Source organism: Podarcis tiliguerta (assembly GCF_965153285.1).
Source record: "Podarcis tiliguerta genome assembly, chromosome: 9".
NCBI classification, from domain to species: domain Eukaryota; kingdom Metazoa; phylum Chordata; class Lepidosauria; order Squamata; family Lacertidae; genus Podarcis; species Podarcis tiliguerta.
The window spans coordinates 59408774-59425158 of record NC_139542.1 but is presented as its reverse complement, the minus strand read 5'-3'; the positions used below and the strand labels follow the sequence as shown (position 1 = coordinate 59425158).

At 42.3% G+C, this 16385-nt stretch overlaps 1 protein-coding gene and 1 long non-coding RNA gene across 3 annotated transcripts in view; one reads left to right on the top strand and one right to left on the bottom strand.

Moving 5' to 3' along the window:
- The window catches only part of LOC310657423, a 290637-nt gene that overhangs the window by 61598 nt on the left and 212654 nt on the right, over positions 1-16385 (bottom strand). The window lies entirely within an intron of this gene.
- The window catches only part of KLF3 (KLF transcription factor 3), a 44333-nt gene that overhangs the window by 15727 nt on the left and 12221 nt on the right, over positions 1-16385 (top strand). For both annotated transcript variants that reach the window (XM_083458427.1, XM_083458428.1), the window contains exon 2: positions 6929-7023. In XM_083458427.1, coding sequence (XP_083314553.1) covers positions 6967-7023 — 57 coding nt within the window. In that variant the 5' untranslated portion in view covers positions 6929-6966. The remainder of the gene's footprint in view (positions 1-6928; positions 7024-16385) is intronic.

Below are 16385 nucleotides of genomic sequence, written 5' to 3'. Positions count from 1 at the left end.
CACTCTAACAAGCCGTAAAACCAAAAACTGTTGCAAAAAGGTTCTTCAACATCTGCAGATATTGTATAGACAATGAGGGAGAAAGCCCTCTAACCTCTCAGGGCAGGGAGGTGCAGATACAGGGGGCTACCACGGAAAAGGCCCTCTTTTGTGTTGTGCTGCTAGAAGGCAGCAGCCCCCATAGAGTCCCCCCTCTACAGATCTTAAAGGATGGGTAGATGCATTTGGGAGAAAGCAAGACTTTCAGGTAGCTTGGAGCCAAGCTGATCCATGCAGGAAGAAACAAATAGAGTCTTGATGAGGCAAAATAGGGGGAATTATTGAGTTGTCTTTGTCTCAGTTGTGTATTTTGTGTTTTGTATATTGTCATTTTATGTTGTGTACCACCCTGAGAACTATGGGTATAGGATGTTATATAAATACATGAAAATATGTCTGGAGCATTTTAACAGTGCAATCCTAAACAGGACTCCTCAGGAGTAAATTCCATTTGAGTCCAACTCTCCATTGAAATTAATGAGACATAACACATCTTGTTGAAATCTGTGCTGTTGAAATCAATAGGATCAAGAGTCAGAGCATGCTCCAAAGTACTTAACTTTGCCTGGGTCGTGTCCTGACTCCGTCGGAAGATTAATCTTTTTTAAATCAAGTGCATAAATTATATTTCCCTTATCCAGGTTCCTTGGCACACGCTTGTGCTCTCTTTTTTCTACTAGGTTGCAGTTCCAGGAAGTGCCTTAGAAGTTTGCTTGGACTTTTAACTGTGCACCTGTCCTTATTTGCATGGAGAAATCAATTGCTTCACTAGCCTCACGGAAGGACAGGGTGTGAGCGAAAATTTTATCAAAGTGTGTCCTGTTTGGACAAGTCGAGTTGCCTTGGCAAAGGTCCAGAGGGTGGAGCAGCTGGGAGGAGGCTGGAAAATAAAACTGTGTGGCTTGTTAACACACACACACACACGAATGTTTGCTTACTGCATCATTGCTAGTTATGTAGTTTCATATTACATATAGCCTACATACTTCTACCTATATGAAATATTTAAAGCAAAATTAGCTCGTCTGATTTGTAGAAATTAAGCACCTCCTCTGAAGTGGTGGCCTAGATAGTTAAAGGTGGTTGTTGTGGCTGCTTTGTCTTCCAACAATTAATATATATATATATAGTAGCTTGCAAAATATGCCATATATGAATTCTGCAAATTGAGACATTACAACTGGACGCTATACTCAGAATATCCTTAATGTAGTTCCTTAATCTTCTTTCTGACTTGTTCCTCCTCTTTGGTTCCTCTTCTTTGGTGGAACAGTGGTAGAACTCCACTGTTTTACCAGATAACTGTCCCTAAAATATTCAACATTTCTGTCCTCCTTGGTACAATTCAGTTATTTATATAGTTATTCTTGTTCAGTTACTTAGATCTCATTTTTTAAAAAATACTTTTTGTGAATTGGGGCATTTTATCAGTACTGTTGTCAATAACAATACATCTCTCATTCTTCAGTCTCCCATGTTCCTACAGTTTTTTTGTCTCAATAGCTGCTGTATTTGCTTTCGAAGTTCATGAAAGGTTTCATCTAGTATCTCAATAGAAAGTAGATTCTGGACCTCAGGTGGTGGTTCTGGTAAATATGGGACTGGAAAGGGAAGAGATGTAAAATTTACTCCTTATCTCTGTCTTGGAAGGCAATTATGAACACGTGATAGCTGGCTTGAAACCACCAAATAAGCTTTTAGGAATGTTTTTCCACGTCGGCCATAATGAGTTAGAGCTCTTAATATTTCTGACGTATGCAAAGAATCTACTTGGCCTGGCCTGAACCAAACATTTTCTGCTTACCATTGGTGAAAAATACAACCCATGTAAGAATCTCACGTTTTGCCAATGGCCTCCACATGATTCCTACCAAATCTTGGAGAAATGTGTGAATTGGCGTTCCATGGGTATAAATAATCACTGCTAAGACCCTTTTCTTGTATCAACCAGCCCCAAGTCTGTAGAATGCACTGCATTACTAAAAGCAGAAACTGAAACTGAAGAAAAGTCACAGTCCTCCTCCTTGTATAGCTCAGGTGGTTAAACTTTTCGACAGAGGACGGAAGTGCAAAAGTTCAAGCCACTCTTAGGAGCTGGAACAATCTTCACACGTCTGTTCATCAAAGAAATTCATCTACCTAGCAAAAGCGTAAGCTATTGGCAAGGGTTATATTTAAAGCACTATCATTGTGGGTGAGCGGATGTGACTTGATGGAGCATGACTTTTTTCTTACACAGGGAGGGGAGAATTAGTGACACAGCACATGCGTTTTCATGTTTTAAGGTCCTAGCATCTGGTACCTTAAGGGGAAAGCGTTTGGGGTTAGAGCACCGGGGAAATCCTCTGCTTGAGATCTTGAGTCAGGATCTGCAGTACTATAAATAATTGTGTCTTGATCCTTAGGCTGAATCCATTGCTCTGCATATTGTCTAGGGCAGGGTTGGCTCAGTAAGCTGGGGCTGCAGCAAAAAAAATATTGTGAATTACAATGCTGCAGATGGCACTGCGTTTAATCAGTTTTGCCTGTAATTTTTCATAAGACGTCATGTGCTCCATAGTTGCAACCTTAAATTGCTTGATCAGGCAAAACTTAAAGGTGATAATGAAATTTCTGCATTCATGTCCGCCTAACCGGAAATTGGCCATGGATAGCACAATGCCTGTCCTAAGTGATCTCTCATTCCAAATGAACGTGAAAGATAATAATAGGTTTTCCTTTCAAGGCAATTGGCAAACCTGCCCCAGTGTACACCAGAAAATTTTACTGCCTCCCTTGGTCTACCAGCTCCTGCCAAAGGTCCTTGGAAGAGGAGTTTAGGAATAATCTGATTGAAATGAATTGCTTTTGTGTTGTCCTCTTTATTCTTGTTTTATTTTATTTTATATATTTGTTATGCCACCCTATACCCACAGGTCTCCGGGCAGTTACAACATAAAATCACAATATAAGAACACAAAATATCTTGTGGCATTTTATGTTATAATTCTTCCCTCTTCCTTAGGTGGTGGTTTGGAGTTTTTTAAAACCCAAAGCACTTATGGGATTGACTCAGTGTTTTACCAGTGTTCACTATGTTCTGGTTTCCAGAGGTGTTATGTGATTCACCATTCGTATCGTTTCCTTTGGAACCTCGGTCTACCTTGAAAAGGCTCCCTTTGATTCATTGGGCAAAATACAGAGAGAATTTCAAAAAACAACTTGTTGAATTCTATGCTTGCAGTGAAATCTACCGCAATACACAATGGATTGTTCTTTGTTGCATATTTTTAGCGCCACCTATGGATGCAAACAAACAGTGTCGCGCTTAAGAACTTGCATGTTATTTAGGACAGGATTAAGTAAGGTATTGAGTGTATTGTTCAGCACTTGAGGCCTCAGGAAAAAATATGAACCACCTGCAACATTATGCAGATGGGGGGGTTATATGTAATGTTCATATGAGTTTAAAGATAACCTTTTGACATTTCAAAAAATTGTTTCCTTAGTGCTTATGCACACAATTCTGCAAGACTTAAGTCTGGCAATGTGCTTTTTCTAAAAAATAAAAATTTAAGATGGCATACTTTATTTAGATGCTAACAAAAGCTTATGGGGCATAAAAAATATCCTGAATGGGGGGGCTATAAATCCCATTCATGGCTGACATAACTCAATCTCCGCCACTGCAATTTGGGAATAATAATGGTATATCTTATTTGCACTGGAAGGGTAATTTAAAAAATGTTTACAAACCATAGAAAGTAAATTAGTTTGTGATCTAAACTCAGGCCCTATCTTTGCTGCTGTGTTTTATTTTTGGTGGATGTACTGCTCTCCAATTGCATCTACACTAAAATCCTGGCTATCTGACCTTTTTCTTCTATGGGACAGCAATCACCAAAGGTAAAGGTACCCCTGCCCGTACGGGCCAGTCGTGTCCGACTCTAGGCTTGTGCGCCCATCTCACTTAAGAGGCCGAGGGCCAGCGCTGTCCGGAGACACTTCCGGGTCACGTGGCTAGCGTGACAAAGCTGCATCTGGCGAGCCAGCGCAGCACACGGAACGCCGTTTACCTTCCCGCCAGTAAGCGTTCCCTATTTATCTACTTGCACCCGGGGGTGCTTTCGAACTGCTAGGTTGGCAGGCGCTGGGACCGAGCAACAGGAGCACACCCCGCCGCGGGGATTTGAACCGCCGACCTTTCGATCGGCAAGTCCTAGGCACTGAGGCTTTTACCCACAGCGCCACCCGCGTCCTTAAATCACCAAAGAAAAGACTTAAAAGAAGTTCCTTCTCTAGGCAGCAGTTGTGTCGCTGTTAAGCTGCCACCTCTCATGCTTTACTGAACTGTCTTAATGGCCCTATCTGTTTAACACAGGGGCAGATTTTGGCCAGTTTGCACTGGGCGCCGACACTAGAGGGCATTGCAGGACTTTGCAACTATAACTGAAAGGTGGGGAGGCGTCCAATTTTGGCCTTGCACTGGGCGCCGCTGAAATTTTAAAGACCAGAGTCCGCCACTGATTTAACAAGTCACATGTTGAGTATAAAAATGCATAGCAAGTCTGCTACTTCTCATGTCTTTGAAATAAGTGGCCATACTGTCTGCCCTCTTTAAATATTTCATTGGTCCAATACGTAAAAAAATTCTGCTCCATCCATAACATTATTTCTTTAACTCCTGTTGTTTTAATGCTTTTCCTGTTGACTCTTGGAAAGTTTGGCAACTGTTGATGATATTTAATACAAGCAATTTTATTTTTATAATTAGCTTGAGATGGGCGACGTATAATATTAAGAGTAGGTTTCCCCCTGTTGAGGGCAGTGTTAGGCTCTTCACAGTTGCTACGAGCACAATTACTGAGTTCTACTTAATAAAAGCTTTCCTTTTGAGAAATAATTGTGCCATCAATTCTGAAACTTGATTTAGCTCTCATTTTGCTGATCCTTTTCTAATTAGTTCCCAGTACTGTAACATGAGAGGGAATTTCTTCCTTTCCAGAAATTACGGTTGCTGTATTCTCTCTGAATACAACTGTTTTGCGTGCTCTGAGCTACAGGAATGTGAATTGGAAATGATACAGAATTCATAAGATTTGTTACCCAGAGTTTAGGCAGTGCCAACTGGGACTTGTTATTTGAGGGCCCGTCCTAACAATTAAAGTGGAAATAACATTGGTTTGGGGGAGCAGGGAGGATTACTAGTATTTACCTTTAATCATAAAATTTGGTGTGTATTCCTCAGTCCTATTCTGGAGTACTGAGATTGTCCCACAGGAATCAAGTGAAACTGGCTTGTTTACATCTTACAGCCTGTATCTAATGCCAAATAGTTAAATGATTTCAACTTTGACTCCTTTGAGCTAGGTCAGTTATTGCTTCCGTGGTGCACTTCAGTCATCCTTACAAAGCACTGTTCATGCCCATTTTACCTTTAGAAATTCAGGCCCAGAGCTCTCCCAGTGAGTTCACAGCTCATACAGAGCCTAGAATCGAAGTTCCAACAGGAGGTCTTATCATCTAATCCCTGGTTTAAACTGCCTCTTAGGTGGCATTAGAAATCAGTTCCAGACTTTAGGATAAATGTCGACACATGCAAAGGCTTTCCAGCTGACAAAATATCATGTGAAGGAACTGTACAGGATTTCCCCCATAAACAAGGTGTGTTACTTTAAGACCTCACTGCGGACACCGAACAAGTGAGCAGGACATCTGTGTGATTAATGCATTCTCTTATGTGGAGGAAGAAGAACCAAGAGTCTTTGGTTATTTGTAGCTGCTGCTTGTGCTAATTATTCTGAATTAAATCTGGATCAAAACATCAAAGTAGTTCAACATCTGGGAGTGGGGTTCATATAAGCCATGGTAGGCAAACTAAGGCCTGGGGGCCAGATCCGACCCAATCACCTTCTAAATCTGGCCTGCAGACAGTCTGGGAATCAGTGTGTTTTTACATGAGTCGAATGTGTCCTTGTATTTAAAATGCATCTCTGGGTTATTTGTGGGGCGCAGAAATTCGTTCTCCCCCCCCCTTCAAAATATAGTCCGGCCCCCCACAAGGCCTGAGGGACAGTGGACCAGCCCCCTGCTGAAAAAGTTTGCTGACCCCTTATAATAGGACTCTTATTTTTTCTAGCAGCTTTTAAAAAATAAAACAAGTTTTTGTATTTGTAGGGCTTGACAACATATTTCCTATTGTAACATAGACGTGGTATTTTTTTTTAGAGGTAGATATTTGCTTTGAAGCCAAAAAGTAGTACTCCTGATAGCATAAATGCAAAGGGATTTCCTGAAGTTTTGAGACAGTATCGCACAACTTCATACATTGTGTTGCCCTAAAGAGTTTCTGAGGATAAGCTGCGAAGTTCCTCGTGACAAACTTACTAGGTGGTCTTAGGCATGCCATTATTAGCTTCTTGCGGGCACCTGCAGCGGCTACATGGAGATGAGAATGCAATTTTAAAAGTATAGAGCAGGCATAGGCAACCTTTGGCCCTCCAGATGTTTTGGCCTACAACTCCCATGATCCCTAGCTAACAGCACCAGTGGTCAGGCATGATGGGAATTGTAGTCCAAAACATCTGGAGAGCCGAAGGTTGCCTATGCCTGGTATAGAGCTATTCTAAGGATTATGGAGATAATATGGTGTTTTGCATGCGTTACTTGCATGCAGGCCTTGCCCAAGCACAGTTGAGAGGGGACTCACACTTCTACCCCTGCTCCCAGTGTTGGGTTGTTTTCTCCAATAGCAATAAGCTGTGTGCAGTTGTTTGCATGCCGTACATGCAATTAACTCCTATGCGCAGTAATGTAAAATATGTTCACTTAAGAGCTGAGTATTCTACAGCTTTCTCATGCTTTGTTTTTTCTCAAAACCCTCTCTTGCTTTCCCCCCTTGTGTTTCTAGAGTCCTGCACAACAATATAAGTAAAGCTGACTAAGAAGATGCTAATGTTTGACCCTGTCCCCATCAAACAAGAAGCAATGGAACCCGTTCCAGTGGTTAGTATTTAAACATTTTTTAAAAGTTTCTGTTGTCATGGGTTATATTCTAGTCATGCTGTGCTGAAACCTGCCCTCAACTTCACAAATCGTTTCTTTCCTTGCAAACAAGGCTCCTGATTTGTTTTTGTTTTTTTACTCCTTCATAATCAAGGGCCTTTTGAATTGCTTCAGAATTTTGGTGGGCGTAGAGTTCAGCTTTAATCATCACAAGGTGGGCAGGAGTTGTATGTGCGTTTATTTCCGTTAAACATCTCTCTGCAGGCTCTCTGAAGGCTCTGCAGCCTTCCTAGCTGTCGGCACTTCCTGCGGCAGTAGTTACCTCACAGCATGCTCCCCTGAACTTTAATTGAATCGCAGAGTTAGGCTGTGAGGGCCTGTGATCCATGTGCTTTCTGATTTTCTAGTTATGGAAGAAGGACCTTCCTTTTACCTTGACAGAATCTTTCAGCACCAGGTTCTTTCAAAGTGAAAAAGACCACACACACACACATAAATGAACAGGTGTCAGGTGCATAGTAGGCTGCTTCCTACTGCTTACAGGAAAGCACACCTGAGGATATGGGGAAGCTTTTTTTGGAAATGCGGGCATCCAGGAAAGTTAGAGTGCAAAATCTCCAGAGGGATCATTTGTACAGGAGAAGAAACGACACTCCCACAAACACCCCTGAGCTGCTTTTGAAGTAAAGTAAGCGCTGTGGGTTAAACCACAGAGCCTAGGACTTGCCGATCAGAAGGTCGGCGGTTCGAATCCCCGCAATGGGGCGAGCTACCGTTGCTCGGTCCCTGCTCCTGCAAACCTAGCAGTTCGAAAGCACGTCAAAGTGCAAGTAGATAAATAGGTACCGCTCTGGCGGGAAGGTAAATGGTGTTTCCCTGCGCTGCTCTGGTTCGCCAGAAGTGGCTTAGTCATGCTGGCCACATGATCCGGAAGCTGTACACTGGCTCCCTCGGCCAATATAGTGAGATGAGCGCCGCAACCCCAGAGTCGGCCACGACTGGACCTAATGGTCAGGGGTCCCTTTACCTTTAAGCACAAAAATAAATCACTGCGCACCACCCAGGAGAGCCACTGACTAATTAGGATAGCCTGCTTTTCCCTGACCAAGGTTCTGTGTATTTAACAGGCAAGAATTCAGCAGGTTCAGAATTCCTGCCTGGCGATGCAGTGATGCTGAACATCAGCTGTTAAGGGCACCGGGGGGGGGGCGTCTCTGCAAGTGAAAAGTGGTGACTCGACATTTAACAAGACCTGAGTCTTTTAAAGTCTTTCTCTTTCTGCATTTGGCCCTGTTAGCCTTACTTGCATTTCCCATGTTTTCTCATGCTGTCGATGTTTGAGATTTTCTGCCTGAGCTACACAGAGGTTGTAGGAGAGAAGGGAGCACCTTGGCAGTGTTCAAGGAAATGAGCTTACGGTCTAGGATGTTCTAGGGTGAGTCTGGTGCCATAAGCCTGTTTGCTTTGTTTGCCTCTGTGTACTTGGAAAATAGTCGCAAAGGGGAAAATTTGAATAGAGGATTGTATGTGAAGGCTTGCTGGTAATGAGAAGCTTATACAATTAGATCATCTTTGTGTGTTTGGCTGCTGATATTCCTGCCAGCGGTGAGGGTCACTTTGAAACAAAGTTGTCATGGATATTTGTAATGTTTGTTAGAAAGTATCCAATAACAGTCTTCAGCTTTTGGTTCAATTTTAATTTTAAGAAGCACTCTGCTTGTGGGGGACATTTCCGATAGATGCTTCTTTACCTGGATATATTTTAATAAATGCTTTCATAAAGGAAGTTTTAAAACTTCTCCTTTAGTTATCGCTGTTTTGGTCAAGAAAACTTAAGAACTGCCCTTTGGGAAATGGATGCAATTGCCCTCCTAAGTAATTAGTGTGGTTGATTATAGAGCAAAGTACTTATTGGTTGCTGTTCCAAAAGATAACTGCTATGTTTTCCTCAAGGTAGCTGTAGGCTTATTTCTGCAGAGAGCCTGGAAGTAATTTGCTAGAAACAAGTGGGAATCCATCAGCAGATAATTAAAGGCTACTTCTGGCATAACATGTACATGAGGTTTAATGCTACAACAATGTAATAATGTGTGCATTACATTGCATTTTAGCAAGTGCATCCTTGTCTTGTCAGCCCATTTGTAGCATCCTTAAATTAAGTTGCCCTTTTTTTTTTAAAGGGATTTGCAGCCAAATTGATACAGAGTTTGAAATTTGTTTAGAGCAGCTCAGAGTCCATGTGATGTTGACTGCACTTTGTGACTTCTGGCCAAAAAAGTCACAAAAAGAGGGATAAGCTTGCTTTGCATCACTAGTGTAGTGGTTTGTAAATAATGATGGATGAAGACCCAAGAGAGCAGTGGTATTAACAGGGAAAGTTGGTCTTCTTCAAAGACTTCATTGTAACACTCCCATCTGTAGCTGATAGCATCAGTACCAGGGTGTATCTCTAAATTGGTCTTGGATGTTAAGGGGATTGCAGCAGTGAGGATTTGGTGTGTGTGTGGTAGAGAGAGAATGTGTTTGAGTGAGAAGAGGAAGTAAGAAGAGGTGAGGACAGGCTTCAGATATAAACAGGAGAGAAATGTGTGTGTGTGTGTGTGTGTGTGTGTGTGTGTGTGTGTAAGTGTGTGTGTGTGTGTGTTATGTTCATGGTCGGAGTAGTGTAAATGCATTCATGCTGCTAGGATAGCTCAGTCAGTAGAGCATTCGACTCTGAATCTCAGGATTGTGGGTTCAAGCCCTACATTGGGCTAAAGATTCCTGCATTGCATGCGGTTTGGACCCTCATGGAGCCTTCCAGCTCCACAATTCTATGCTCCTGTGATCTATGATTTTATGAGTGACAAATTTATTTATTTCATTCCTGGATGGCTTCTTAAACCAAACCTTGGGTTTGTGTGGCACGGCAGCAAAAGGGATTAGGGAGGAACAGAGTGGGTGTAAAACCAGAAGCCTGTGCACTCATGCCAGCAAAGTTTGACTTGGTGTGTTGTGAGAAACCAGACCCGTGTAGCTCCTGCAGTCCCCTTAAGCTTTGGAAGTGGGGGGGAGGAAGAGAATTTAAGGCGGCAAAGCGTGTGGTGTGTGGAAAGAAGTTCAATATTCTGCCTTTGGAAGGTGGAGTAAAACTACCCTCATTTCCTCTTGCAAATCTTACGATTCTAATCGAGAGCATTGCGTTTGCTGCAGTATTTGGCAAAATTGTCGCGCGGCCCAACATTTTCTCCCGCTTAAAACTTGACGTTTTTGCACAAAGACATGCTGGTGAGAGTGGAGCGCCACCAGTGTATATAACACAGTTTTTAGAACCAGGAAAAAGAAACGAAGTTGAGTTTTAGCAACGCCGTAAGGGTGCGGTTTTAAAAGGTTTACCACAATCGCATAATGGCAGGACACACCCACAGCATTTTGTCATCTCTCTGGTGGACTGGGCAGTTTGGGAATGGTGTTACTACACACATGAGTGATAACTATATAGTAGATATGTAATTACAGAGTCGCCTGAGCTCCACCCTGTTGTGACTACATGTGATGTGAAATAGTTAATGTGATGCTTGTTACCTTGGAGTAAACAGTGCCACTGAAGTTTCCAGAAAAGCACTTTGCTACACAAATTAGCAGCAGATGCTTTTGCTATTAGAGTGTCTACTTTTGAGGCCTACATTTGGTTTAAAGGAAGTTAGGGTACACTTGCTTTTTAAGTAAGATGAATATACAACTCTCCCACAGAAGACCAGGACTTACTGTCCATTGAAGAAGACCTGCATAAATCTTCCTTTTGAGAGGAGATTTGACGTGAGTTCTTAGTGATGGTGATTATTAATCACCACCCACTGTATGCTATGTAGCAAGTTCTGTCAGATTAACAGCTCAGTTGCCTCTTTAGGAGAGCATTCATATCTGGGCGGAGATCACAAAATGTGACCTGTTTAGCTGGACTTTGTCCTAGGTGTGGACGAGTGGAGAAGAAATACGTCAACTCCCTGGTTATTTGGATTATATTGCTTTCCAACTTATGCATATTTGAAAAGCAATCTTGGTCAGGATAGACCTGGAAAAAATCTCTGACACATGACTGATGTCTGAAAATTGGATGACACATATTAGACAGCCTTCATCAAGAACATTCTTGCCGGTATTTCTGTATCCTCATGGAGCTGCATATAGAAGTAGGATTCAGAGAGAGAGACAAAGCACCCTGAATAATTGTTTGCTGTGCCAGAGAACATTGTGACATATTTGAATATTCTTTCCCTTGAAGTGCTGCTCCTTTTAGCCAGATACCCTTCTTCTCTTATTATAGAAAAGCTACTTGAAAAGTTGCAGATGGCTACAAAATGAGCACTTCGTGCTCCTTATAGCCCAGGGTCTCCAAATTAGAGAATTGCTACTCAACATCTAATGGTGTATGTGGCCATATAACTTAAGCAGTATTACACTTATTTCATCACTCAATGGCTTGCATGCCTAAATTGAGCATGTATTCTGTCTCTTTGTGATCTATCTGAAAAACAGAGCACCTGATTCTGAAGTTCATCACATCCATTTTTTTAAATATATTTTTTTTGCTTAGCAAAATCCAGGAGCTGGCATTTATTGGAAACAGTATACTAGGCCACAGCAGCTGGTCTAAACAAGCATCTTATCTGTGATAAAAATAGCTTTTGTGTTCAGCAGTAGTTTGTTAACTACGTCATACCTGTAGGTTGTTTTTGAATATTAATTAATCCAGTTTATTTATTTATTTTGCTTGATTGATTTATTTTGCTTGGTTTGAATGATCAAATCCAGACTTAACCAGCTGTGCAGTTCTGTGTAGCTGCAATTCAGCCTCTGTGTTGGTAGGGAGGCAAGCCATGGTAAACCACAGCAAACTGAAAATGTTAAGTTGTGGGCGAACATAGCAGACGACACAGTGATTTATCCAGAGCAGCTCTTTATTGTCAGCTGGACAGAACTGAACAGCAAACAGCTCAGCCGGCCTGCTTTTATAGGAGCCGGCTGTCGACAATGTAGCAACAACAACCCAGGGTTTCCCACCTAAAATAACTGACGTGGACCTGAGTGAAAACTATCTACAGTATCCCCCTGCTGGCCCAGGGTGAGAACATCAGTACATAACAGAAAACATGGTTAATGGTTTCCAAATCAGCCAAACTGTTAACCATAGCTTCTGGTTCAGATTCATGCAGCAGGACACCTGGTTTGATAGTAGCTTCCTGACATCTTTTCATGCTCACATGAAGGGAGCAAAGGAGCGCTGCGTGTGGATCAGTTTGTGGAGGTTATACATAGCTTGGCTAATTAAGCCAGAAGTTAATTAACTGAATACAGCCATTGTTTCCACATACTATTAGGATAACTCGGGACTCTGCCTGGTAGGCTTAAGACCCAGTATGCCATGTAATCGCTGTGATCATGCTGTTTCTAACTACGCTGTATTAAATGTAAAGCTTTCAAGTAATATAGCACAGCCAGAAAGAGAGTCTTCATGCAGTGACTATTGTTGTGACTGGGTCATCCTTTTTTTTTTTTTTTTGCAGAATAAACTCAATTTATTGATAATAAATTATTAGAAACCCCCCCCCCACCATTTCTTCTAATATGAAAACATGCAATCAGCCAATTTAGCTTCACTGTTTTCCTGTCACAACGCAAACAACTTTAGAATCTTCCATGCAGCCATTCAGACAACATGAAAATATTAGGTACAACTCTGGACTGAATATGTGTGTGTGTGTGTGTGTGTGTGTGTAAATATACCATAGGCAAAGCATCATTAACATCCCGACATACAGACATGAATGTGCAATCGCGCACGTGCACACACACACACACACACACTCTTGTCCTATAAACTCATGTCTCTACTAGTAAAGGTAAATTGGAAAAACACCTTAAACTATGTATAGAAAGTTTACAGATGCACCGTTACCCCTTGCATTTCATGACTTTTTGGCCCCACTATGTTTAAATATATATATATATATATTCCCTTTGTATTCTGTTTTGCCTGCTAAATGCCTGGCAGGAGTTTATGCTGCAATGAATATGTTAGACTTCAAATGGTCACAAAGTGATGCTGTTGAGAGCAGCTTTCAGATCGTGTGTGAATATTATGTTGTTAGACAGATGTCACTTGTTAACTTAAGTTTGTCCATAGTGACATGGTTTTGTTTGGTTATTGCCTAATGCCCATTAAAGGGTTACAAATTATTTGTGTGGGGGTTTTCTTGTTTTAGGTAATAACTAACCAGATGTGCCCTATCGCACTTCTCCTGTTTTTGCACTCTAGCTTTCCTTGTTTGCTATGATGTTCATGATCTTCTACTGGAAATGTGCAGCTCAGTAGAAATGTGGAAAAGAAACCCTGTCAAAATAAATCGGCTTCTTCAGACTGGCACGAAAACAGCTGACTTGGGTGAATTCTGTGCTAGCGTAGCTAAACACAATGAAAATTCTTTCTGTCAAGCTGAGAAACAGAGAGCAAGTTGAATCCCTAGCATAATTTAATAATTTTGTGTTTTTTTCTCCCTCAGCAGTTAGGTATTTCCCACTGGAGTTTGTTTGTTTAAGCATTCCATGGTTGCCTTAACATCTGAAGCAAACGGGACTTTAAAAATTTAGCTTGCAAGTTACACATGACCTGCAACCTTTAAAGGGGGCAAAATGTGCTACATACTATAGTCCTGTGCTCAACTATAGTCCTGTGCTTTGGTTTGTACATCCCAGACAATCCTAAAAACGCCTGCCTACGATACTGAAATGAATGGGTTTCTAACCTACAAGCCACATGCTTTTTGGTGGGGGCTAAGCACACATGACTCTGTGCAGTTGTACAGATTATTGCAATCACGTTTAATGGGAATAATAATAATATATTATTTATACCCCGGTCATCTGGCTAGGCTTCCCCAGGCACTCTGGGGAATATCCCAACAATATATTAAAAGCACAATAAAAATCAAACATTAAAAACTTCCCTAGACAGGGCTGCCTTCAGTGTCTTCTAAAAGTCAGATGGTTGTTTATTTCCTTGACATCTGATGGGAGGGTGCCACTACAGAGAAGGCCCTCTTCCTGATTCCCTGTAGCCTCACTTCTCGCAGTGAGGGAACTGCCAGAAGGCCCTCGGCGCTGGACCTCAGTGTCCGGGCAGAAGGATGGGGGTGGAGACGCTCCTTCAGGTATACTGGGCCGAGGCCATTTAGGGCTTTAAAGGTCAGCACCAACACTTTGAATTGTGCTCGGAAACGTGCTAGGAAGTAAGTTGCACTGATTTCAAGGAAGTCTGCTTAGGATGAACAACCTCAATCAAAATGGACGGAAGGCTGTTTTAATTAGGGAGAGAAAATGTGACCTCTTAAAAGTCCGGTTACCATCTTTCTAAAAGGCATTCCTTGACATGAACGGTTTTGAACTTCAAAATTGGTGAAATAAATTATTACGGGTGAGGTCCAACAGAGCCACTCTGTTAATGGGGGGAGAGTTGCAATCACAGAAGGACAGCTTCTGTGAATGCAGCTGTGCTCACCTGGATGAAAGCTCCATCAGTGAACAGAGCAACAACATTGTCTCCCATCCTGTGTTTTTTTAAAACTTCTGTTCCGGTTGCACATTTGAAATCCATTACCTGATGTTCCAATCCTATAGCCATGAAACAGTGCACTGAGTGCCTTGCATTGATGTAACTAAAGGTGTGTCTTCTCACTGGTGGGGCAAGTTCATCCTGCCATGTTGTCTGCCAAGGTGTGCTCCCAATATGTGCAACCCAATTTTCAGCAACATAGGGTTGCTGTTACACAGCTGGCTCCTGCGGTGCTTGAAATGCCTTTTGGATGCTGCGCTTGTCTCCGTTTCTGTCCCAGATGCCACACCCTGCCTCGTTTCAGTTCTCAGCTTCATAACAACTTACGATCATGTATGGTGATTTTTTTCGTTTTTCTTTCTGCTAATAATGGCATCCGACTGCTTGATTAGTTTGCCACACTTGTCATAGCACTGCAAATGTTTGTTTTTGCAGTAGCTTATAGTACCAGGTGGGACGTGGGTGGTGCTGTGGGTTAAACCACAGAGCCTAGGACTTGCCGATCAGAAGGTCGGCGGTTCAAATCCCCGCGACGGGGTGAGCTCCCGCTGCTCGGTCCTTGCTCCTGCCAACCTAGCAGTACAAAAGCATGTCAAAGTGCAAGTAGATAAATAGGTACTGCTCCAGCGGGAAGGTAAACGGCGTTTCCGTGCGCTGCTCTGGTTCGCCAGAAGCGGCTTAGTCATGCTGGCCACATGACCCGGAAGCTGTCTGCGGACAAACGCCGGCTCCCTCGGCCTATAGAGCAAGATGAGTGCCGCAACCCCAGAGTCGGCTACGACTGGACCTAATGGTCAGGGGTCCCTTTACCCTTTACCTTTTTATAGCACCAGGTCACAAGACGCTGTATTTCAGAAATATTAATATTATTATTAAATTTATGTGCCGCTCTTGCTTCCAAAGAAGTCTTAAGTAGCAAACCTTTTTTAAAAAATAACAACAACAATTTAAATATTCTGAAATCATTTCAGAACACTCAGATACCCTCACAGTTGCTAATTTCAAGTTGGTCGGGAACAGTATATTTCAGCCATCAAAATACCTGGGCAAACAGGAATATGTCTGTTTCATGTGAGTGAAAAGCATTCCAGGTATCTTGAACTGCACTTGATTGCATGATTAGACCCACCTCAATGCATTTGCCTACCTGTTACCACCACAGCATTGCAGTTTTTGTTCTGCTAATGGTAATGCAAGAGTTTAATTTGGCCTTATTGTGGCAATTTAATCTTGTGCAAGCCCGACTGCGCAGGCAACCCAAGCAGTGGTTTGAAGCAGCACAGAACTGGTGTGCAATCCAAGAGGTGTGCCCAAGGCTCCCTTGCAATATTGCAGGGAGTGCTGGGGTGGACCTCTTGGATTTCTTTGCTTGGGCCAACCCTGGGAGCTAGGTGCTTGGTGCTGTTTTAATTATTAGTGTCTCCCTAGTCAGTATCCTTGAATAATTATCATAATTCCCTTGCTTCAGTGTTCTTTTGGTTGTGACAGGCGTAAGATTGCAAATGAAATATTCTTGATGGGGCAGAGGCACTGAAGTGTTGAGTCTGGAAAGATTATTGAGCAAATAGTGCAAGTGGCTCTCGGCAGCGTTTGAAATTAGCCAGGTACTTTTTGCGCCCGGCTTTTGACTACTTGCAACCAAGCGAAGGTGCCTGGGCACCCGGATAGTGCCTGACATCTGCACCATCTGGGGATCATTGGAGTGTTTACATACAGTAACACCCCCATGCTGTAGAATTCTATCAGTTATATTTTTATCTGCACAATCGGA